Source organism: Oncorhynchus nerka, linkage group LG15 (genome assembly GCF_034236695.1).
Source record: "Oncorhynchus nerka isolate Pitt River linkage group LG15, Oner_Uvic_2.0, whole genome shotgun sequence".
In the NCBI taxonomy this organism is placed as follows: Eukaryota; Metazoa; Chordata; class Actinopteri; order Salmoniformes; family Salmonidae; genus Oncorhynchus; species Oncorhynchus nerka.
The window spans coordinates 88852545-88876423 of record NC_088410.1 but is presented as its reverse complement, the minus strand read 5'-3'; the positions used below and the strand labels follow the sequence as shown (position 1 = coordinate 88876423).

Here is a 23879-nt window from a genome sequence, read left to right as displayed (position 1 = left end):
CAGGATGTGTTCACCTGTCTGTCACCAAGCCCAAGACTCTGCCACACCCACCAAGATGTAGGATGTGTTCACCTGTCTGTCACCAAGCCCAAGACTCTGCCACACCCACCAAGATGCAGGATGTGTTCACCTGTCTGTCACCAGGCCCAAGACTCTGCCACACCCACCAAGATGCAGGATGTGTTCACCTGTCTGTCACCTAGCCCAAGAATCTGCCACACCCACCAAGATGCAGGATGTGTTCACCTGTCTGTCACCAAGCCCAAGAATCTGCCACACCCACCAAGATGCAGGATGTGTTCACCTGTCTGTCACCAAGCCCAAGACTCTGCCACACCCACCAAGATGCAGGATGTGTTCACCTGTCTGTCACCAAGCCCAAGAATCTGACCTCAGCCTGATTAAAACATACCCCAGTCCTGACCTCAGCCTGATTAAAACATACCCCAGTCCTGACCTCAGCCTGACGAATACATACCCCAGTCCTGACCTCAGCCTGATTAAAACATACCCCAGTCCTGACCTCAGCCTGATTAAAACATACCCCAGTCCTGACCTCAGCCTGATTAAAACATACCCCAGTCCTGACCTCAGCCTGATTAATGCATACCCCAGTCCTGACCTCAGCCTGATTAATGCATACCCCAGTCCTGACCTCAGCCTGAATAATGCATACCCCAGTCCTGACCTCAGCCTGATTAAAACATACCCCAGTCCTGACCTCAGCCTGATTTAATGCATACCCCAGTCCTGACCTCAGCCTGATTAATGCATACCCCAGTCCTGACCTCAGCCTGATTAAAACATACCCCAGTCCTGACCTCAGCCTGATTTAATGCATACCCCAGTCCTGATTCCCAGTCCCCTCCTGACCCTGTTTCTCACTATAATGACTGACTTTCCTCCTCCCTGGATACCCTCACTCCACACTCACACTGCACCCCTGGGAAAGATCACGTTACATCACAAAGTTCACTTCCACTGCTATGCAAATGACACCCAGCTATACCTCTCCACCAAACCCACCACTCCCCTCCCTCATCAGCTGTCTCCAAGACATCCGGAGCTGGATGAGCATGAACCCCCTGAAACTTAACAGCAACAAGACATAGGTCACGCTCCTCTGCAGGTCTCCTTGTCTCCCCCCATTCCGCTTCTCCACCATGGGTGTCCGGGCCTTCAACTGCTCTGTACCGAGGCTCTGGAATGCACTCCCCCCACACATACAACATGCAAACAAAATCTACTAAAAACACATCTCTTAGGGCCTCCCGAGTGGCGCAGTGGTCTTAGCACTGCATTGCAGTGCTTGAGGCATCCCTACAGTCCCGGGTTCAATCCAAGGCCATGACCGGGAGTCCAATAGAACTGCGCACAATTGTCCCATCGTTGTCTGGGTTAGGGAAGTGTTTTCCCGGGGAGGGCTTTACTTGGCTCATTGCGCTCTAGTGACTTCTTGTGGCAAGCCGGGCACCTGCAGTCTGACTTTGGTTAAGCGGGCAGGTGTTAAGTAGCTCGGTTTGGTGGGTCATGTTTCGGAGGATGCGACCTTTGCCTCTCCCAAGCCCGTTGGGGACAAGATCGCAATGGAGAGAAAAAGGGGGTCAAATAAAAATAATTTAAATATTTATTAATGAAACACACCTCTTCAAGGATGCCTATAACCTGTGTTTTATGATTGACTCTGTCCTACTCCCCCTTCTGAGCATTCTCAGTATACCTATGAATCCCTATGTGTCCCCCCCAACCCACTCCCTAAACCTTTACCCTAAACCGGGTCCATATTTGATTCCCAACCATGACCCCTAAACCCTTACCCTAAACCGGGTCCATATCCTATTCCCAACCATACCCCCTAAACCTTTACCCTAAACCGGGTCCATATCCTATTCCCAACCATACCCCCTAAACCTTTACCCTAAACCGGGTCCATATCCTATTCCCAACCATGACCCCTAAACCTTACCCTAAACCGGGTCCATATCCTATTCCTAACCATACCCCCTAAACCTTTACCCTAAACCGGGTCCATATCCTATTCCCAACCATGACCCCTAAACCTAAACCCTTACCCTAAACCGAGTCCATATCCTATTCCCAACCATACCCCCTAAACCCTTACTCTAAACCGGGTCCATATCCTATTCCCAACCACAACCCTAAACCTAAAACCTTACCCTAAAACGGGTTTGTATCCTATTCCCAACCATACCCCCCAAACCTAAACCCTTACCCTGACCGGGTTTGTATCCTCTACTCAACCCCTCAATCTTCTTTTATCTGTCCTGATCTTTTGATCTTTTGATTTAAATATTACTTTGATTGATTCAAATGATTTTATGATTGTATGTGCTGTACTTGTTCTCATGTAGACCTACTGTTAATGTGAAATGTCTTGTTCTCATGTAGACCTACTGTTAATGTGAAATGTCTTGTTCTCATGTAGACCTACTGTTAATGTGAAATGTCTTGTTCTCATGTAGACCTACTGTTAATGTGAAATGTCTTGTTCTCATGTAGACCTACTGTTAATGTGAAATGTCTTGTTCTCATGTAGACCTACTGTTAATGTGAAATGTCTTGTTCTCATGTAGACCTACTGTTAATGTGAAATGTCTTGTTCTCATGTAGACCTACTGTTAATGTGAAATGTCTTGTTCTCATGTAGACCTACTGTTAATGTGAAATGTCTTGTTCTCATGTAGACCTACTGTTAATGTGAAATGTCTTGTTCTCATGTAGACCTACTGTTAATGTGAAATGTCTTGTTCTCATGTAGACCTACTGTTAATGTGAAATGTCTTGTTCTCATGTAGACCTACTGTTAATGTGAAATGTCTTGTTCTCATGTAGACCTACTGTTCATGTGAAATGTCTTGTTCTCATGTAGACCTACTGTTCATGTGAAATGTCTTGTTCTCATGTAGACCTACTGTTAATGTGAAATGTCTTGTTCTCATGTAGACCTACTGTTAATGTGAAATGTCTTGTTCTCATGTAGACCTACTGTTAATGTGAAATGTCTTGTTCTCATGTAGACCTACTGTTAATGTGAAATGTCTTGTTCTCATGTAGACCTACTGTTAATGTGAAATGTCTTGTTCTCATGTACACCTACTGTTAATGTGAAATGTCTTGTTCTCATGTAGACCTACTGTTAATGTGAAATGTCTTGTTCTCATGTAGACCTACTGTTAATGTGAAATGTCTTGTTCTCATGTAGACCTACTGTTAATGTGAAATGTCTTGTTCTCATGTAGACCTACTGTTAATGTGAAATGTCTTGTTCTCATGTAGACCTACTGTTCATGTGAAATGTCTTGTTCTCATGTAGACCTACTGTTAATGTGAAATGTCCTTAAAGCCGTCCGATAAATAAAATGTCATGTTTTATCATTTTTCATCTTTGTCCTGCAAGGAAACTTTCTTTTCCTAGTAATTATTTAACATTTTGTTGCATTATTTGTGCTCAAAATAACATTTAGGTGAATTTTATGAGAAAAGATTTGCCCTTGTAGTGAGAAAAGGATCCCAATTTCAAACTCTCCATAAAAGTGTGGAGTTTAAAAACTGGAAATAATGAATATTACCAAGTTTTTTGCAGTAGCACTCTGTGACATAGAATAAGATTTCTCTCAAAACTATGATTCCTACAACTCAATAATACGAAGGTATACCTAATGTTTTGTACACTTGGTGTATATACATTATTTTAATAGCAGGACACTGTAAAGTCCAAAGTCCAGGCTGTTTGAGAAGGTTTGAATCCTAAGCAACCTGCATACACATTGTTGGCCATGTTCTGTTATAATCTCCACCCGGCACAGCCAGAAGAGGACTGGCCACCCCACATAGCCTGGTTCCTCTCTAGGTTTCTTCCTAGGTTTTGGCCTTTCTAGGGAGTTTTTCCTAGCCACCGTGCTTCTACACCTGCATTGCTTGCTGTTTGGGGTTTTAGGCTGGGTTTCTGTACAGCACTTTGAGATATCAGCTGATGTACAAAGGGCTATATAAATAAATTTGATTTGATTAGATTAGATTTGTTAGCGCAATAGATCAACATACGTAGCTTTTGTAGTAGGTATAAAGCAGTGTGCTGGAAAACGTTGGTAGAGCATGGGGGAAGTAAGCATTATGGTGCTCGTGAATTTCCTTTCTTTTTCGGCTTCAGACCAATGCCTTCTTCTCACTTAAAACATAGTTTTCTGTTTTTCATTTTCATGGTTTTTACACTGGAAGGTGATTATACAACATTATTATACAACATTATAACACAGCAAAACACAGCAATAAAAGTAAAGTAAACTTACACAACAATGAAGAATTGCAAAATAAATAATGTAGTTATTAGCAGCTGATTTTCCAGAGGGAAGCAAAAAAACAGAAAGACATTTAAGCCAATCGAGAAAGCTCTTAGAAAATGCACAAAATAATTAATGTGTACTCATTAACTATTTACATTAAAATGTACCTTAAAGTTCACTGAAGAAAGGTGTTGTACTACCTGTAAACAATAGTGAGTTAGTGCAAAATATACAATTTACAATCAAGCGTACATTCATCAGACATACTGTAGTACACTTTGTACATACAATTCAGGGATGGCCATAATTGCTATTGAAGAGTTACAGGGTTATGCAGGCTTTCTTGTTCAAGCCCAATGCTACATCACCTGATTCTACTATTTAAGGTATCCATGAACAGCTGACGTCTTGATGAAAAGCTGAGGTCTTGATAAACAGCTGAGGTCTTGATGAACAGCTGAGGTCTTTATGAACAGCTGAGGTCTTGATGAACAGCTGAGGTCTTTATGAACAGCTGAGGTCTTTATGAAAAGCTGAGGTCTTGATGAACAGCTGAGGTCTTTATGAACAGCTGAGGTCTTGATGAACAGCTGAGGTCTTTACGAACAGTTGAGGTCTTTATGAACAGCTGAGGTCTTTATGAACAGCTGAGGTCTTTATGAACAGCTGAGGTCTTTATGAACAGCTGAGGTCTTGATGAACAGCTGAGGTCTTGATGAACAGCTGAGGTCTTTATGAACAGCTGAGGTCTTTATGAACAGCTGAGGTCTTGATGAACAGCTGAGTAGTAGAATCAGGTGTGGTACAGTAGTACTGGGCTTGAACAAAAAAAACTGCATAGCCCTGTGACTCGTGAAGAGATATTTAGGTACCTCCTGATACAAATGACAGCAGCATACCACCCTTCATACCATTGCTGGCTTGCTTCTGAAGCTAAGCAGGGTTGGTTCTGGTCAGTTCCTGGATGGGAGACCAGATGCTGCTGGAAGTGGTGTTGGAGGGCCAGTAGGAGGCACTCTTTCCTCCGGTCTAAAAAAATATCCCAATTCCCCATGGCAGTAATTGGGGACACTGCACTGTGTAGGGTGCTGTCTTTCAGATGGGATGTTAAACGGTTGTCCTGACTCTCTGAGGTCATTAAAGATACAATGACACTTATTGTAAGAGTAGTGGTGTTAACCCCAGTGTCCTGGCTAAATCCCAATCTGGCCCTCAAACCATCACGGTCACCTAATAATCCCCAGTTTACAATTGGCTCATTCTTCCCCAGGTTGTTGCTGCAAATGAGAATGTGTTCTCAGTCAACTTACCTGGTAAAATAACAGATACATTAAAAAATACTGTGACAAATGACGAACTGCTGAGAAACAAAAGTCATTAGACAAGTACAAAACACTTTTAAGAACAAATCTGACAATGATTAGTCTCTTAAATCCTTTAGCTACACATGTTCTTAGTAATGCTGTCCACAGCTGTCCAACTCCAGTAAAAGAGCCCACATTCCCACATGTATACATGACAGAGAAACGTTTACAACCTGTGCAAATTATCGTGTGCATTTGTATCGTAGGGATGGCTTGCATCTGACGGATGCAGGCAACAACATCTTCTTTGAGAGTTTGAGAGCTGGCCTCCACCGTTCTTTCCTTCGTAGTAGCACGACGTGTGCACTAGTACACGTCATACTCCCTGTCCCTTGTCATTCAATGATGCCCAACAAACCCAAAGGCTCTTTAAGAGACACCTAATGGATGAAAATAAGCACAAACCTTGTGTGCGTGTGTGGGCCGGTGTGTGTGTGTGTGTGTGTCAGGAAAGGGGAGGGGGGTGTTATATTCAAAATGTCCCCTTCAGTAGGCGAACCCAGGACTTTCAAATCCCAGGGCAGTGACGTTAACCGTCATGCTGTGAACCAACACTCTATTTAAACAGTCTCGTGATGACAGCATGCGTTCCTTCCAAAATGTTTTTGTTTATTCACTTCTGCCCCTGAACAAGGCAGTTGACCCACCGTTCCTAGGCCGTCATTGGAAATAAGAATGTGTTCTTAACTGACTTGTCTAGTTAAATAAAGCTGTAAAAAAAAATAACAATAATTGGCCAAATCGGTGTCCAAAATTATAATGATTAGAAGAAAATGTATTTGACGGAGAAGGGAGCAGACTGAATTAATGCATAAGGTAAGAGCTACAATTTGCTCTGGATTTTCTAACAGTGATGCGTCTGTCTGGTGTGTGCATGTATTATAAATTAGCAGGGTGTCAGTTTTCTCAAAATTCCCAACGTTTGGTGAATTTAACTGGCTAGAATAGCAGCCAAGGACATTCACTGGCTCATTTGTTTGTGCTCTGATTACATGCAAGTGTCCAGGTCAGCAGTTTACACAAACCTATTGACACAGTATATATACATATACAGTGCCAGTCAAAAGTTTGAACACACCTACTCATTCAAGGGTTTTTCTTTATTTGTACTAAATCAAATTCAAATCAAATTTATTTATAAAGCCCTCCTTACATCAGCTGATGTCACAAAGTGCTGTACAGAAACCCAGCCTAAAACTCCAAACAGCAAGCAATGCAGGTGTAGAAGCATGGTGGCTAGGAAAAACTCCCTAGATACCTAAGAACCTAGGAAGAAACCTAGAGAGGAACCAGGCTATGAGGGGTGTCCAGTCCTCTTCTGGCTGTGCCAGGTGAAGATTATAACAGAACAAGGCCAATATGTTCAAATATTCATTGATGACCAGCAGGGTCAAATAATAATAATCACACTGTTTGTCGAGGGAGCAACAGGTCAGCACCTCAGGAGTAAATGTTAGTCTGCTTTTCATAGCTGATCATTTAGAGTATCTTTGCCGTACCCGCTGTCTCTAGAGAGTTGAAAATAGCAGGTCTGGGACAGGTAGCACGTCCGGTGAACAGGTCAGAACAGTTGAAACTGGAGCAGCAGCGCGGCCAGGTGGACTGGGGACAGCAAGGAGTCATCATGCCAGGTGGACTGGGGACAGCAAGGAGTCATCATGCCAGGTAGTCCTGAGGCATGGTCCTAGAGCTCAGGTCCTCCGAGAGAGAGAAAGAGAAAGAAAGAAAGAAAGAAAGAAAGAAAGAAAGAAAGAAAGAAAGAAAGAAAAAGAGAGAAAGAGAGAAAATTAGAGTGAGAATTAGAGAGAGCATACTTAAATTCACACAGGACACCGGATAAGACAGGAGAAATACTGCAGATATAACAGACTGACCCTAGCCCCCCGACACATAAACTACTGCAGCATATATACTGGATGCTGAGACATTAGGGGTTGGGAGACACTGTGGCCCCATCCAACAATACCCCCGGACAAGGCCAAACAGGCAGGATATAACCCCTCCCCACACCACGAGAGGGCCGAGTATAGCCCACAAAGATATCCGTCACGGCACAATCTGGGGGGGACATCACGTCAGTGACTCAACCCACTCAAGTGACAGCATGGAAGAGCACCAGTAGGCCAGTGACTCAGCCCCTGTAATAGGGCAAAAATATTTAATCTTTATTTAACTAGGCATGTCAGTTAAAAATCAAATTCTTATTTTCAGTGACAGCCTAGGAACAGTGGGTTAACTGCCTTGTTCAGGGGTAGAATGACAGATGTTTACCTTGTCAGCTCAGGGATCCGATCTTGCAACGTTTCAGTTGCTAGTTCAATGCTCTAAACACTAGGCTACCTGCCGCCCCATATATACTGTAACCTATCCTCTTAGAAGGTACTCCATATATGGTCGCAGAGCCAGGACAAAGCCACCTTGCACACCTGAATACAATGACCATTAGCCATAAGCTCACCTTTTAGTATTTAAACTGCATCCACCTTCCCTCCTTTGTATCTTTACCTGACCAACAGTCACTACCCCTGACCCGTCACTACCCCGTCCTCTTCCCAATCATCTCACCCAACCAGGCGTCCTGTGCAATGGCAGACCAGCTCAACCCCGGGCCATGCCCCATCGAGCCAACCTCCAGGCTTCCTGGGCAAATGCGGGCGTGCTCAACCGAGCCAGCACAACCCCTGCCTACGGGGGTTGGCTCTGCCAGCAGGTTCAGCACGACTGGGGGCTGGCCTCCATGACCGCCATCCACGCAAAAACCCTCATACCAGAAAACAAGGGATTACCTGCTGATTCACGCTGCTTTTCACCTCGTCTTCTAGCCACCCCATTCTCCTCTCCTCTCCTCTCCTCTCCTCTCATCTCATGTCATCTCATGTCATCTTATCTCTTCTCCTCTCCTCTCCCAGACACACCAGCCACCAGCCAGATACATGTCTTCTTGCCACCCTCCTCCTCTCCACCCTCTCCTCCCTCTCTCCTTTCCTCTCCCCTCTCTCTCTCCTCTGCCCTCTCTTCATCTCTCCTCTCTCCCCTCTCTCATTTCATCTCCCCTCCTCTCTCTTCTCTCCTCTCCCTCCCTTCCTCTCTCCTTTCTCCTCTTCTCCATAAACTACTACCCCTTCCAACATGTTTGTCAGATGGTGCAAAGCTGAAATCGTGAGATGACATTTCTATGAGACAGGGTACAGGGCAAGGTCTTTAGAAAGGTCTTTATGTATTATGTCAGCTTGTTTTTGTCCTCTTTTCCTGCTCGCTCTTCACATGTCTCATCATCCAAGTGTCAGGTTGTTCATGCCATACTCCTTATCAAATGGCACAGGCTAAGGGCAAAAAGGCACTTTACGCTAGCTAACCTCAAGGTCAAAGATCATCTTATCCTGTAGAGCTCCTAGTCCAAACATTTATCTGCTGTAATAGGTTTGCCTTGATGAAACGGATGGCCAAATTATATTCTAAAGGGAGTAATGTTGTGTCTTTTGCAAAGTCATCATAAATTGTCAGTCAATCAATAAAGGAGGCATAAAAGTAATGTTAAACCCGGGTCAGAATGTTCTTGGTCAGCAAAGTCAGAGACATGCAATCAATGCCCAAACAATAGCGAATCATGACGCCTGAATTTTTATCAAACTCTTAATCCATAAAGATTGTCCTGTCACTCACAATTAGGCAAGCTGTGTTTCTCCTTCATATTATCAGACAGTTGTCAAAGTCACGGGAAGGGTACGCTCAAGGCTGATGCCACTCTTTCCCTCCAGTATGTTACATTCAGAGGAGATAATCAAGGTAGTTGAGACAGAGAGAGGAGAGGAGACTTACAGCCAGCCTTTCCCCTAGCCTTTCCTTCAACACCAGGGACTCTGTCCTCCAGTATGTTACATTCAGAGGAGATAATCAAGGTAGTTGAGACAGAGAGAGGAGAGGAGACTTACAGCCAGCCTTTCCCCTAGCCTTTCCTTCAACACCAGGGACTCTGTCCTCCAGTATGTTACATTCAGAGGAGATAATCAAGGTAGTTGAGAGAGAGAGAAGAGAGGAGACTTACAGCCAGCCTTTCCCCTAGCCTTTCCTTCAACACCAGGGACTCTGTCCTCCAGTATGTTACATTCAGAGGAGATAATCAAGGTAGTTGAGACAGAGAGAGGAGAGGAGACTTACAGCCAGCCTTTCCCCTAGCCTTTCCTTCAACACCAGGGACTCTGTCCTCCAGTATGTTACATTCAGAGGAGATAATCAAGGTAGTTGAGACAGAGAGAGGAGAGGAGAGGAGACTTACAGCCAGCCTTTCCCCTAGCCTTTCCTTCAACACCAGGGACTCTGTCCTCCAGTATGTTACATTCAGAGGAGATAATCAAGGTAGTTGAGACAGAGAGAGGAGAGGAGACTTACAGCCAGCCTTTCCTTCAACACCAGGGACTCTGTCCTCCAGACGATACAAGCTGCTAGCTGAGCAGCTCTATAATTGGCTTATTGCGTGTCTGCTGACAAAACAGTAACCCGGTCACTTTGATATGAGATTCACTCTCTGTGCTCTGGCACAGCACCGTCCACCGAAATTAATAAAACATCGCAACAGCATTTTACTATTTGTAGAAATGAGTAAAACTGTGATAATTATAGAACCATTATCGCGGTTCATTATGGTGTACGGTGTCATAGCGTCGGCCATTTGTTGGACGTTTCAATGGATTTCTTGGTGTTGTGAGCGGTATCAAGGCAGGATGCATTTGATCTCTTTTTGGACTGCCTGATGAATAATAAATGCTGCTTCACTTTGTGTTCGACCTTGTGCCTACAACCGGTCTGTTTAATGACAGAATACACTCAGGCTGCTCAGTGAGTTGGAGATACCACTAGCCATCATCAGTGATCAGTGGGGCGCTAGGGCAGGCCACTTGGCTAGGCAGAAACTACAGACATCTGATCACAGACCCCAACAGACCGCACTCATACTGACCAACATGACAATGACCAAAATCAAGCAGCAAGTCACATGAATTGAACTGGTAATAAATTGACAGCCGTCAGTATAATCAAATCTCAGCAACACAGAAAACACAGACACGCAATCAATCCGTTATTTATGCTGTGTATCACACCTACAGAATCTATAATGTGCCCTGTGTTTTATAACTGAAACACTCTGCTCTTAGCCTAGGAAGCAGAGATCAGATCATCTTATAAAATATTAATTTGTTTTAAATATTTAATGCAGTGCTTTTGAAGCTATTGTGGCAAAAGGCATTGTCAAGCTCATAACAGCATATTGTACATCTAGCGTGTAGAAATATTGTTATAAGGTGAATACCATTGATATTTCTGTCCGTTCTAAGACATGCGGGCAATCTCTCCTCCATTTCATATCTCTGGAGTATTTCATACTTTATCACAGCCGACAGGGATTAAAAAAATAACCATCTCTGATCTTTTTAAAAGCTAATTTACGTTTTTACATGAATTGATACGGCCCTTTATATACACAACCCCCATCTTCAAACAATCCCCATCCCACTCACTCTTTTGATTTCAAACACAGCGTTTGAGGAAACAAGCACTTGGCATTCACTCTTTCTGCCATCTATTAGATATAAAAAGAATCCATCCTCCTGTGACATGACACATCCTCAGGCAATCACACGAGGGAGCTCTGTGTTGTTGCGAGAGGGTTAGAGAGTGAGAGAAAGACCGTCATCATGCTGACTGACTGCAGCATTGAGTCTACAGTGCAGTGAGAAGGCGTTGATAACAGTTAAACACAAAAGTGTTAACAAGAAAACAGGCACAGTGTCACATTCTGACTACTCCGCCTCTCACCACCTAAGGTCTCTGCTGGTCTGTAGAGGTATAGGTCTACAGGTCTGTAGAGGTATAGGTCTACAGATCTGTAGAGGTATAGGCCTACTAGTCTGCAGAGGTATAAGCCTACAGGTCTGTAGAGGTATAGGCCTACAGGTCTGTAGAGGTATAGGCCTACTAGTCTGCAGAGGTATAAGCCTTCAGGTCTGTAGAGGTATAGGCCTACAGGTCTGTAGAGGTATAGGTCTACAGATCTGTAGAGGTATAGGCCTACTAGTCTGCAGAGGTATAGGCCTACAGGTCTGTAGAGGTATAGGCCTACTAGTCTGCAGAGGTATAGGCCTACAGGTCTGTAGAGGTATAGGCCTACAGGTCTGTAGAGGTATAGGTCTACAGGTCTGTAGAGGTATAGGCCTACTAGTCTGCAGAGCTATAAGCCTACAGGTCTGTAGAGGTATAGGCCTACAGGTCAGAAGAGGTATAGGCCTTCAGGTCTGTAGAGGTATAGGCCTACAGGTCTGTAGAGGTATAGGTCTACAGGTCTGTAGAGGTATAGGCCTACAGGTCAGAAGAGGTATAGGTCTTCAGGTCTGTAGAGGTATAGGCCTACAGGTCTGTAGAGGTATAGGCCTACTAGTCTGCAGAGGTATAGGCCTACAGGTCTGTAGAGGATTAGGTCTACAGGTCTGTAGAGGTATAGGCCTACAGGTCTGTAGAGGTATAGCCCTACTGGTCTGTAGAGGTATAGGCCTACAGGTCTGTAGAGGTATAGGCCTACAGGTCTGTAGAGGTATAGGCCTACAGGTCTGTAGAGGTATAGGCCTACAGGTCTGTAGAGGATTAGGTCTACAGGTCTGTAGAGGTATAGGCCTACTAGTCTGCAGAGGTATAGCCCTACTAGTCTGTAGAGGTATAGGCCTACAGGTCTGTAGAGGTATAGGCCTACAGGTCTGTAGAGGATTACGTTTACTAGTCTGTAGAGGTATAGGCCTACAGGTCAGTAGAGGATTAGGCCTACAGGTCTGTAGAGGTATAGGTCTGTAGAGGTATAGGCCTACAGGTCAGTAGAGGATTAGGCCTACAGGTCTGTAGAGGTATAGGTCTGTAGAGAATTAGGCCTACAGGTCTGTAGAGGTATAGGCCTACAGTTCAGTAGAGGATTAGGCCTACAGGTCTGTAGAGGTATAGGTCTGTAGAGAATTAGGCCTACAGGTCTGTAGAGGTATAGGCCTACAGTTCAGTAGAGGATTAGGCCTACAGGTCTGTAGAGGTATAGGTCTGTAGAGGTATAGGCCTACAGCCAGTGACCTCATGCATCAGACTTTTTTAATGGCCAAGTTATATTCAGTATATTTGCATTCATTCGGTGCATGTGTTACATATTGTTGCCACCCTGAGTTACAATAGGCATGATGCCTCTACCTACATCACTCGGTCAGTTTATATTTTTGTTTTATTTAACATTCTATATGTGGATGTGAATTGGTTGTACAGGTAACTACCAAAATAATGGAAACACCAACATCAAGTGTCTGAATAGGGCATGTGGCCACCATGAGCCAGTACAGTTTCAATGGGCACTGGCATAGATGCAACACGTTTCTGGATCTCCATTGGCATAGATGCAACACGTTTCTGGATCTCCATTGGCATAGATGCAACACGTTTCTGGATCTCCATTGGCATAGATGCAACACGTTTCTGGATCTCCATTGGCATAGATGCAACACGTTTCTGGATCTCCATTGGCATAGATGCAACACGTTTCTGGATCTCCATTGGCATAGATGCAACACGTTTCTGGATCTCCATTGGCATAGATGCAACACGTTTCTGGATCTCCATTGGCATAGATGCAACACGTTTCTGGATCTCCATTGGCATAGATGCAACACGTTTCTGGATCTCCATTGGCATAGATGCAACACGTTTCTGGATCTCCATTGGAGGGATGCGACACCATTCTTCAACATTCTTTAACATTTGGTGTTTGTTTATGGTGGTGGAAAACGCAGTCTCAAGCATCACTTCAGAATCTCCCATAAGTGTTCAATTGGATTGAGATCTGGTGACTAAGACGGCCACGGCATATGGTTTACCTTGTTCTCATGCTCATCAAACCATTCAGTAACCACTAGTGCGCTGTGGATGGTGACCAAAATAATGGCCTGCCCAGCATTTTTATGCGGTACCCTAAGCTTGATGGGATTTTGATTGCTTAATTAATTCACGAACCACACCTGTGTGACGCACCTGTTTTTCCATTATTTTGTCAGATACCTGTATTTCTCTGTCAATGGCTACAAATCCAAATGGAAAACACTCAACGTAGGGAAGTAGGGTAGATGTTTAATTAAAGGCACTCATTAAACCATAAATACAACTTAGAACATATGTCATTAAATGTACTGTATATTGCACACTACTCATTCCATTATTTTACTTTTAGATTTGTGTGTATTGCTGTGAATTGTTAGATATTACTGCACTGTTGGAACTAGGAACACAAGCATTTCGTTACACCCGCAATACCGTCTGGTAAATATTTGTATGTGACCAATAACATTTGATTTGATTTGATTACTTGTACATAATCAATCTCTAGAGAATAAGTGTTGTGCATACTTTTGTAAAGTGCTTTATTAACCAATGAGGCCCGAGGGGGTGTGGTCTATGGCCAATATACCACGACTAAGGACTGTTCTTACGCGGACTGCCTGGACACAGCCCTTAGCCGTGTTATATTGGCCATATATCACAAACCCCCGAGAAACCTTAATGCTATTATAAACTGGTTACCAATGTAATTAGAGCAGTAAAAATACATGTTTTGTCACCTGTGGTATACGGTCTGATATACCACGGCTGTCAGCCAATCAGCATTCAGGTCTCGGACCACCCAGTTTATAAAACCCAATATACCACGGCAGCCAGCCAATCAGCATTCAAGGCTCGAACCACCCAGTTTATAATACACATCAACTGACTGATATCATAATCATCACAGTGGAGACTGGTGGGAGGACCTATAGGAGGAAGAACTCATTGTAATAGCTGGAATGGAATATATGAAACGGTATCAAACATGTGGATTCCATATATTTGATACCGTTCCACTTATTCCATTCCAGCCATTACAATGAGCCCAGCCTCCTATATCGCCTCCCACCGGCCTCCTCGGAGTCATCAATATTATTGCCAACTTGTTTCAGGAAGGCAAGTATTGCTGTTTTCGTAATCAAAGTTTTGACACACCTATTCATTCAATGGTTTTACATTGTAGAATAAGAGCGAAGACATCAAAACTATGAAATAACACATATGGAATCATGTAGTAACCAAAAAAGTGTTAAACAAATTCTTCAAAGTAGTCACCTTTTGCCTTGATGACAGCTTTGCACACTCTTGGCATTCTCTCAACCAGCTTCATGAGGTAGTCACCTGGAATGCATTTAAATAAACATGTGTGCCTTCTTTAAAGTTAATTTGTGAAATGTATTTCTTCACATCTCAACATCAACTCTTCAGATGAGACTGTGTGCATCAGGCCTTCATGGCCGAATTGCTTGAAATAAACCAGTACTAATGGACACCAAAAATAATAAGAGACTTGCTTGGGCCAAGAAACATAAGCAATGGACATTAGACCTGTGGAAATCTGTCCTTTGGTCTATGAGTCCAAATTTGAGATTTTTGGTTCCAACCACCGTGTCTTTGTGAGACACAGAGTAAGTGACTGAATGATCTCCAAATGTGTGGTACCCACATGAAGCATAGAGGAGGAGGTGTGATTGTGTGGGAGTGCTTTGCAAGGCACACTTAACCTGCATTGCTACCACAGCATTCTGCATTGATACGCCATCCCATCTGATTTGCGCTTAGTGGGACTATCATTTGTTTTTCAACAGGACAATGACACAACACACCTCCAGGCTTTGTAAGGGCTATTTGACCAAGAAGAACAGTGATGGATTGCTGCATCAGATGACCTGGCCTCCACAATCACCCGACCTCAACCCAGTTGAGATGGTTTGGGATGAGTTGGACCGCAGAGTGAAGGAAAAGCAGCCAACAAGTGCTCAGCATATGTGGGAACTCTTTCAAGAAACAGTTCATTGCAGTGTTGAGCAACTCAATATATCCAATGCCATTTCTGCATGGTCATTGTTTGTATAACCGCTGATAATATAAATGTTCATATTTGAAGTGTAGCATGCATATGGGTTTATTTATAAATACATATCATAGTATAAACTATACCTAAAGTGTGTTAATGTAATAGTTCATTTGTTAATTCATTGATGGCATTAACTAAACGTTTATCAAAAAATTCCTAAATCCAATTGAGTTATGTCCATATCAAATACATGGAAAGGAATTAAAAGAACTACAGTACGAGAGAAATGTGAGAGTCACTAGAAGTATCTGCCCTACATGTATTGATACATGATACCAGTGTTTCATTGTTTCGGCACACTACTGTATACCATGCAAGGCCACCGACAGCTAAATGTTGGAATAACGCTTCAATCAATAACGGTACAAAGAGGTGTGCCACTTTGCCCTTACCTCTTTTGATTGCTTTCTATCAATAAGCGTGTTCTTGATGCTATTGCGCGAATCAACACATGTTCATATGATGTAATACGTTGTGTGAGCTTAACATGCAACTACTGTTCCTTTTTTTTTGCATACAAGTAACAGTTTGATGGGATTATTTTACTGAAATACATAGAAAGGTTAAGATGAAGGTGTATATAGGTTAGGGTTAGGGTTTGGTCTAAATATTATGACATTTTGACCTGATATCATAACATGCCATGATTTAGTTATTTTTTTACTACAGTACTGTAAGGCATACAGATTGAAGTCATAAGCAACGTAGCTAACCTGCTAAACTAGGTAGTTAGTATTGGATAGATGGTGTGATAAAACGACTGCATTATTAGATAGATGGTGGGATAAAACGACTGCATTATTAGATAGATGGTGTGATAAAACGACTGCATTATTAGATAGATGGTGTGATAAAACGACTGCATTATTAGATAGAAAGCGTGATAAAACGACTGCATTATTAGATAGATGATGTGATAAAACGACTGCATTATTAGATAGATGGTGTGATAAAATTACTGCATTATTAGATAGATGGTGTGATAAATAACTGCATTATTAGATAGATGGTGTGATAAAACGACTGCATTATTAGATAGATGGTGTGATAAAACGACTGCATTATTAGATAGATGGTGTGATAAATAACTGCATTATTAGATAGATGGTGTGATAAAATTACTGCATTATTAGATAGATGGTGTGATAAAATGACTGCATTATTAGATAGATGGTGTGATAAAATGACTGCATTATTAGATAGAAAGCGTGATAAAATGACTGCATTATTAGATAGATTGTGTGATAAAACGACTGCATTATTAGATAGATGGTGTGATAAAACGACTGCATTATTAGATAGATGGTGTGATAAAACGACTGCATTATTAGATAGATGGTGTGATAAAACTACTGCGGTGTCCACAACTGATGGATTTTCTGACAGCATATTGTGCACTCAATGGTGTACCCATGTCACCTTCCAGAAGTGCTCTTCCAGACAGTCCTTGGAGATCATGCCAAGATCTATATAGAGACTGCTGAATATGGCAGGCTGATGAATGTCGCAAAGCACACCATGAAAATGAGTTTTAACATGAGCTCGGATCCAAGGGTGTTTTTCATACTTCAGTCTTTGACAATGTACAGTAATGCAGTTCAAAGTGTAATTAATATTTGTATTATTTATAAGATGATTTGAAAGGAAACAAGTTGCCAAATACATCTGCTTAGGATTTAAGTGCTTATAATCACACTACGTGCACAAGGTCTGTCCAGAGCCAACTGTAAATGTAATATGCTGTAACTGTGTTCATTTGATCTTAATTACACTTTGACACATCCACATGCTGATCAGTCAGGCTGATAACCAATATTACTTCCTTATTTTGAATATTGTGAAAGAGATGTATAGTATAGCCTACTACGTGGACCAACACTGCAATGATTAGAGTATAAAATACTGAGACAAAAATAATATCAGTGCATTTTGGTATATGTTACATGTTTGTCATGTCCTTGGTTATAATCCCTTAAATGATAAACCCATTACATACCATTCTTGTCATTCTGCAAGCTACCATTGATTGTGTTAATGTTAAGAGAGGGTGTGCTACCATACTCATACTTATTTGCGTCGGTTATTTTCTGAGCTGCTTCTGCTGCATCGTCAATCACTTGTTTCTCTGCTTGCTCTGTCTCCCGGTGGTAGAAATAGTTAAAGTTGGAGACGATAACAGGGACGGGTAAGGCAATGGTCAACACGCCGGAAATGGCACAGAGAGTCCCCACCATTTTGCCTCCCAAAGTAGTAGGGCACATGTCCCCGTATCCCACAGTGGTCATTGTCACCACAGCCCACCAGAACCCGTCAGGGATACTGACAAACTGTGTGTGGGGCTCGTCCACCTCAGCAAAGTAGATGGCACTGGAGAACAGTATGACTCCAATAAAGAGGAAGAAGATCAACAGACCCAGCTCCCTCATACTAGCCTTCAGGGTCTGGCCCAGGATCTGCAGTCCCTTGGAGTGTCGCGACAGCTTAAAGATCCGGAAGACTCGCACTAGACGGATGATGCGTAAGATGGCCAGTGACATGTTTTGGCTGGAGTTGATGTCTTCATCTGGCGTGGTGTACAGCTCTGTAGCCATGGTTACGAAATAGGGTATTATAGAGACAATGTCAATGGTGTTCATAATGTTGTGGAAGAAGTCACTTTTGCTGGGGCAGACCACAAAGCGTACGCCAAGCTCAAAGCAGAACCAAATTATGCAGATGGTTTCCACAATGAAAAAGGGGTCTGTGAAATAGGCGAATAAGTCTTTTTGGACTATAGGAGGACCCTCCTGGGTTCCATTGACCCCCAGGGAAAAGGTGGTGATAAAGTCTACGTCGTCACGGAACTCTGGCAGAGTCTCCAGGCAGAAAATGAAGATAGAGATGACAATAACGAAGACAGACACCAGGGCCACTGACCTAGCTGCACTGGAACTCTCCGGATACTCAAACAGGAGCCAGAACTGCTTGTGGACCTCGTTGGTGGGCAACAGCGGCTCAGGTTCTGTTATGAACCCCTCAATTTCCCGGAACTGTTCCATAGCTTCTCTTCCTAACTCATAGAAAACTATCTCTCTTGCGAAAATCTCTAAGGGGACGTTGGCTGGTCTTCGGACTTTGCCCCCAGACTGATAGAAGTACAAGATCCCATCAAAGCTGGGACGGTTCCGGTCGAAAAAGTACTCGTTCTTCATCGGGTCAAAGTATTCCATCCTTTTCATGGGGTCTCCCAGGAGGGAGTCTGGGAACTGCGATAAAGTTTTGAGTTGTGTCTCGAACATCATGCCTGAAATATTGATGACCACTTTCGGATCCCCATCCTCCACTCCCAGTTTCTCCCCAAACAGGTCTTCTTCGTTATCACAGCACTCCTGAACCAGCTTACTGAAGACACTGTCGGTCGGCGAGCCTTCACTGTTCATCAGGAGTTTGAAGTTGGACAGCAGACTGTTGCAGCTAGACGGGTCTTTAGTAGTCAGTATAGGCGTTGTAGAGGGAGAAAACCCCTCTGGCCTGGTCTGGTGCACATGGTGCTGTGATGGATTTGGTGACATCACACGATTGGTGACAGGGTTCTGATCAGGCGCTGCCTCTGAAGTGGGTGAAGTGGGGTACCCCGAATCACCGGGGACGCCCATGTTGATGCCGATATCATCCATGTTCTCAAAGTTAACCAGTGGCACCTCCATCACTGTCCCTTTGCCAGGGCACTCCTGTGTTCCTCAGCCTGGCTCAGTGCGATGGGACTGGGGTGATGCCACAACCAGCCTGAAGATCCAGCCACGGTCTTCTTAGTCCTGTAGAACATTGAGACAGGTGTATTCAACAGGTGTATTCAAAAGGATGTTCTGATTCAGATGTCAGCTCCTCGTAATCTGAAAATTAAGATAAAAGAAGAGGTAGGGTTAGTTCCCATCTCCCGCCTCTTTGTGAATGTAAACAAGACATCTCTCTATATCAGGGATGGGCAACTGGAGTGCCGCATGCATCTCTCCGCCCCATGGCAAAATGTAAAGAATTGCAGAAAACTTGCTTTAAAGGTACAGTATTTTATCTGTGCCTCATGGCAAAATGTATAGAATTGCAGAAAACTTGCTTTAAAGGTGCAGTATTTTATCTGTGCCCCATGGCAAAATGTATTGTCATGCCCTGACCATAGAGAGCCCTCAGTTCTCTATGGTGTATAGGTCACAGTGTGACTAGGGGGGTGTTCTAGTTTTCCTATTTCTATGTTGGTGTTTTGTATGGTTCCCAATTAGAGACAGCTGGTTGCCTCTAATTGGGGATCATATTTAGGTAGCCATTTTTCCCACCTGTGTTTGTGGGATATTGTTTGTGTTTATTGCACCACGTAAGTCACATTTCGTTGCGTGTTTATTGTTTTGTTTAAAGTTTCATTAAAATAAAGATGTGGAACTCCAATCACGCTGCGCCTTGGTCCGTCTCTCCTCACGTCTATGACAGAATATCCCACCACGAAAGGACCAAGCCGCGTACAACGGAGGGAAAAGTGAGTTGGACCTGGGAAGAGATAATAAGTGGATGCGAGACCTTTCCTAGGCGGGAGTCGCAGAGGACTCAGGAAGGACAGCAACGACGCCAGGGGCCGCGGCCACAGAAACCCCAAGATTTTTTTTGGGGGGGGAAGGAAGGGTGGCCGGGTGAGCAGCGGAGAGTGCCAGACCCCAAATGGGAGTCGATGGAGTGCAATGAGGGATACCGGAGAGAAGAGTTAGCGAGGAGTATGCTGCAGCGCAGGCGTGCCGAAGAGCGGGTCATCAGTCCGGTGCCATCTGTGCCAGGTCCTCGCACTCGCCCTGAAGAGCCAGAGACCGTCAAGGAGGTGATGGAGAAGTTGGGAGAGAGAGAGGAAAGAGATGTTGTGCAGGTGTGATCTGCTCAAAATTCGACCTGAAGAGCCTGTCAGCAATCTGGTGAAGTCTGTGCCGGCTCCGCGCATCTGGCCTCCAGTGTGCCTCTCCAGTCCGGTACGTCCTGTGCCAGCTCCCCGCACCCTCCCTGAAGTGCGTGTCACCAGTCCAGTGCCACCTGTGCCGGCTCCACGCATCAGGCCTCCAGTGCAACTCCCCAGTCCTGCTCCAAGGCCAGAGCCTTCCTCTGCGCCGATGCCCAGTCCAGGCACGGCGTCCAGTCCCTCTCCATGGCAGGAGCCTTCCTCTGCACCGATGCCCAGTCCAGGCATGGGGTCCAGTCCAGCTCCAAGGCCTGAGCCTTCCTTGTCGTCGGTGTCCAGTCCGGACACGGTGTCCAGTCCCGCTCCATGGCAGGAGCCTTCCTCTGTGCCGGTGCCCAGTCCGGGCGCGGTGTCCAACCCAGCTCCATAGCCAGAGCCTCGGTTCTCTATGGTGTTTGTGTCAGAGCGTGAATAGGGGGGTGTTCTAGCTTTCCTATTTCTATGTTGGTGTTTTGTATGGTTCCCAGTTAGAGGCAGCTGGTAATCATTGTCTCTAATTTGGGATCATATTTGTGGGATATTGTTTGTTTGTGCTTATTGCACCACATAAGTCACGTTTCGTTGCTTGTTATTGTTTTGTTTAAAGTTTCATTAAAATAAAGATGTGGAACTCCAATCACGCTGCGCCTTGGTCCATCTCTCCTCACGTCTGTGACATGTATAGAATTGCAGAAAACCTGCTTTAAAGGTGCAGTGTTTTATCTGTGCCCCATGGCAAAATGTTTAGAATTGCAGGAAATTAACTTTAAAACTAAGCATTTTCTCTCTGCTAATCAAGTAGGGGCCAGTAAATTTTTGCCCGCGAGGTATGTGTGTGTGGGGGGGTTAAGTAGTTTAACTGCACAAATCAGTTGACAGCATGTGTGGGTATGGATGTGTATCATAACCTGACAGCTCAGTCTGCGATAATGGACCAGAACTCCATTGCACTTCAGTAATAAATTACTCAAACTAAATTTATCTTGGTCAGAGTTACACCTGGATGGTACATCTTGTAATGTCGTTACATGGTTTAGATTTTTCCATTATGGAATTTTTCATATCAAACATTGAAGAAAAGCAGCTTGTGAAGACCCTTTGTTAGACCGGTAACCAACCATACGCTGACGTACGCTTTTAAACTGTGACCGCTGTCTCCACTTGACATCCAGGGCCATGCACACGCAGAGAGAAACTACTGGCTCCCTGACAGATACCACTGCAGGCTTTGGCAGCAGGTGAAAACCGCACTTGATATCACATTGATCTTAATGACATTTGAGGTCATATCATTTCCACTGTGTATGGACCAAGGAGGAAGGTGGATATGTGCAACAAAAATACATCTATTGACTATTCTTAGGGGTCATAGAGTTGGCCTGAAATGTACACTCCATGAGTGTTTGCTAAAGTTGGTGTGAATCTACCAACTTGAAGGTTCATGTTATTGTTAAAAAAAGCTATCTATTTATGTGTGGTCTGTGCTGTACTCAGGTTTGTGTTTTTCTTCATACATCTTGTTCTGGAGGCAATGTTGCAGAGTGCTCACTAGCTGGCACAGCCACAGTCATAAAATCAGTCATAAAATCTAACCCTAACCTTAACCTTAACCCTAACCTTAACCACACTGCTAACCCTAATGCCTAACCCTAACCATATATTAAGACCAAAAAGCTAATACATACATTTTTATATTGTAATTTTTACAATGTTACCAAATTTGACTTGAAAGCTGGCCCATCTAGCGGAAACACTCAGTTCTGCCTCAAGGACAAAACTCATCCCTATAAACATCAACCTGCGTGCTGTAACATGGATTGCCTATGGCAAAGTTTTAACTATATTTTTAAGTTCATTTCCTATTGTTCAGACAAGCTGTTTTCACTTTGTTGAAGAGGGATCAGAGAGTAAGAGAGAGAGGTGAAGAGCTTGTGTTAGAGAAAATAATGAAAATGTGAAAGCTCAGACTGGAGACATGTCAGATATTCCCTATTGACATGAGCGTGTGTGCATGTGTGTGTTTATGTGTGTGCATTCATGTGTGTTTGTGCATTAGTATGTGTGCGAGTCTTTCTGTATGGATTATGGGGGTCCAGCCAGCCTTAATCTCGGATGCAGTTTAATGAGTTTTCCCAAAAACACCAAATGTTCACTAGAACCAAAAGAACAGAAATTCGAAGGTTTAATCAAACACCATTCAATCCTTGATGAGAATTTGAAGGTTTCTGCTCTCAACAAGCTTCAAGGCCACAAATGCAGTTATTTAATCATGGTAAACTAGCAAAATAGCTGAACTTTCTCAAATAATTTCTGCATCAGGTGTAAAACGGACACAGTTTAAAGATCACAATAAAAGTGTAACCATATCAAATCACAGTTATTAACTCCTTCCCCATCAACACCACATATAAACAGACACACACACCATCAACAAGTTTGAAGATAACTGTGTCCAGATGTCCGGAGCACTCACCAGCGTCCGCAGTTCTAAGCCTGCAGAAGTTCCTCTGACAGCTCTCTCTCTCTCCTCCCCAGGTAACTGCGCTCCCCTGTTCTCTCTCCCTCCCTCTCTGCTCATCCAGCACCACAATCAGGAGATCGGACAGCCTTGGGCTCTAATAAAGCCTCTGATTTGGTAATCTTACACCCCTTATGAAACCAGAGTGTCCATTACGGACACCCAGACATGCACGCACGCGCACACACGCGCACACACACACACACACACACACACACACACACACACACACACACACACACACACACACACACACACACACACACACACACACACACACACACACACACACACACACACACACACACACACACATACACATGCACACACTTACTGTGGTGTGGATGTAGGGGGGTCACCCTACTGTGTTCTGCTCCCCTTTCCCATCCTTAGTCAGTGGGATATTGTGATACTAAGGTAGGTAGGGAGCCCTAGGAGATCCCCAGCAGCGGTGTGTCTGATGCGACCAGGGAGCGGTGGGACTGGTATCTTACCCCAGCTCCTGTAGAGTAAGAAAACACAGTAACACCTCAGGGGCATGCATCCAATCCAACCTCCCTGTCATACACCCTCCATACTGTACCTGAGAACTCCCACCTCTGTATAGACGCACACACGCACACACACACGCACGCACGCACGCACGCACGCACGCACGCACGCACGCACGCACGCACGCACACACACACACACACACACTGGAGATTAGGTAGTGTTGCTTATATGCCTGTCATACTGTACTTGCTGCATCAACAGCACCACTGTCAGG

At 44.0% G+C, this 23879-nt stretch overlaps 1 protein-coding gene across 2 annotated transcripts; it reads right to left on the bottom strand.

The window, feature by feature from the left end:
- Positions 1-13793: 13793 nt before the first annotated feature.
- Positions 13794-23166, bottom strand: LOC115143485 (potassium voltage-gated channel subfamily A member 10-like). 2 transcript variants are annotated; one of them, XM_029683953.2, is made up of 2 exons: positions 23066-23166; positions 13794-19513 (listed from the first exon to the last, which is right to left on the bottom strand). In XM_029683953.2, the coding sequence occupies exon 2, from the start codon at positions 19325-19327 to the stop codon at positions 17630-17632; it is 1698 nt and encodes a 565-aa protein (XP_029539813.1). In that variant the 5' UTR covers positions 19328-19513; positions 23066-23166; the 3' UTR covers positions 13794-17629. The 2 variants fall into 2 exon arrangements, with proteins under 2 accessions (XP_029539813.1, XP_029539814.1); XM_029683954.2 differs by having other exon boundaries at positions 13794-19435.
- Positions 23167-23879: the final 713 nt, after the last annotated feature.

What these genes read in the sequence shown, in the direction of transcription:
- LOC115143485 (XM_029683953.2), bottom strand. Translation starts at nt 19,327, where the DNA reads ATGGAGGTGCCACTGGTTAACTTTGAGAACATGGATGATATCGGCATC.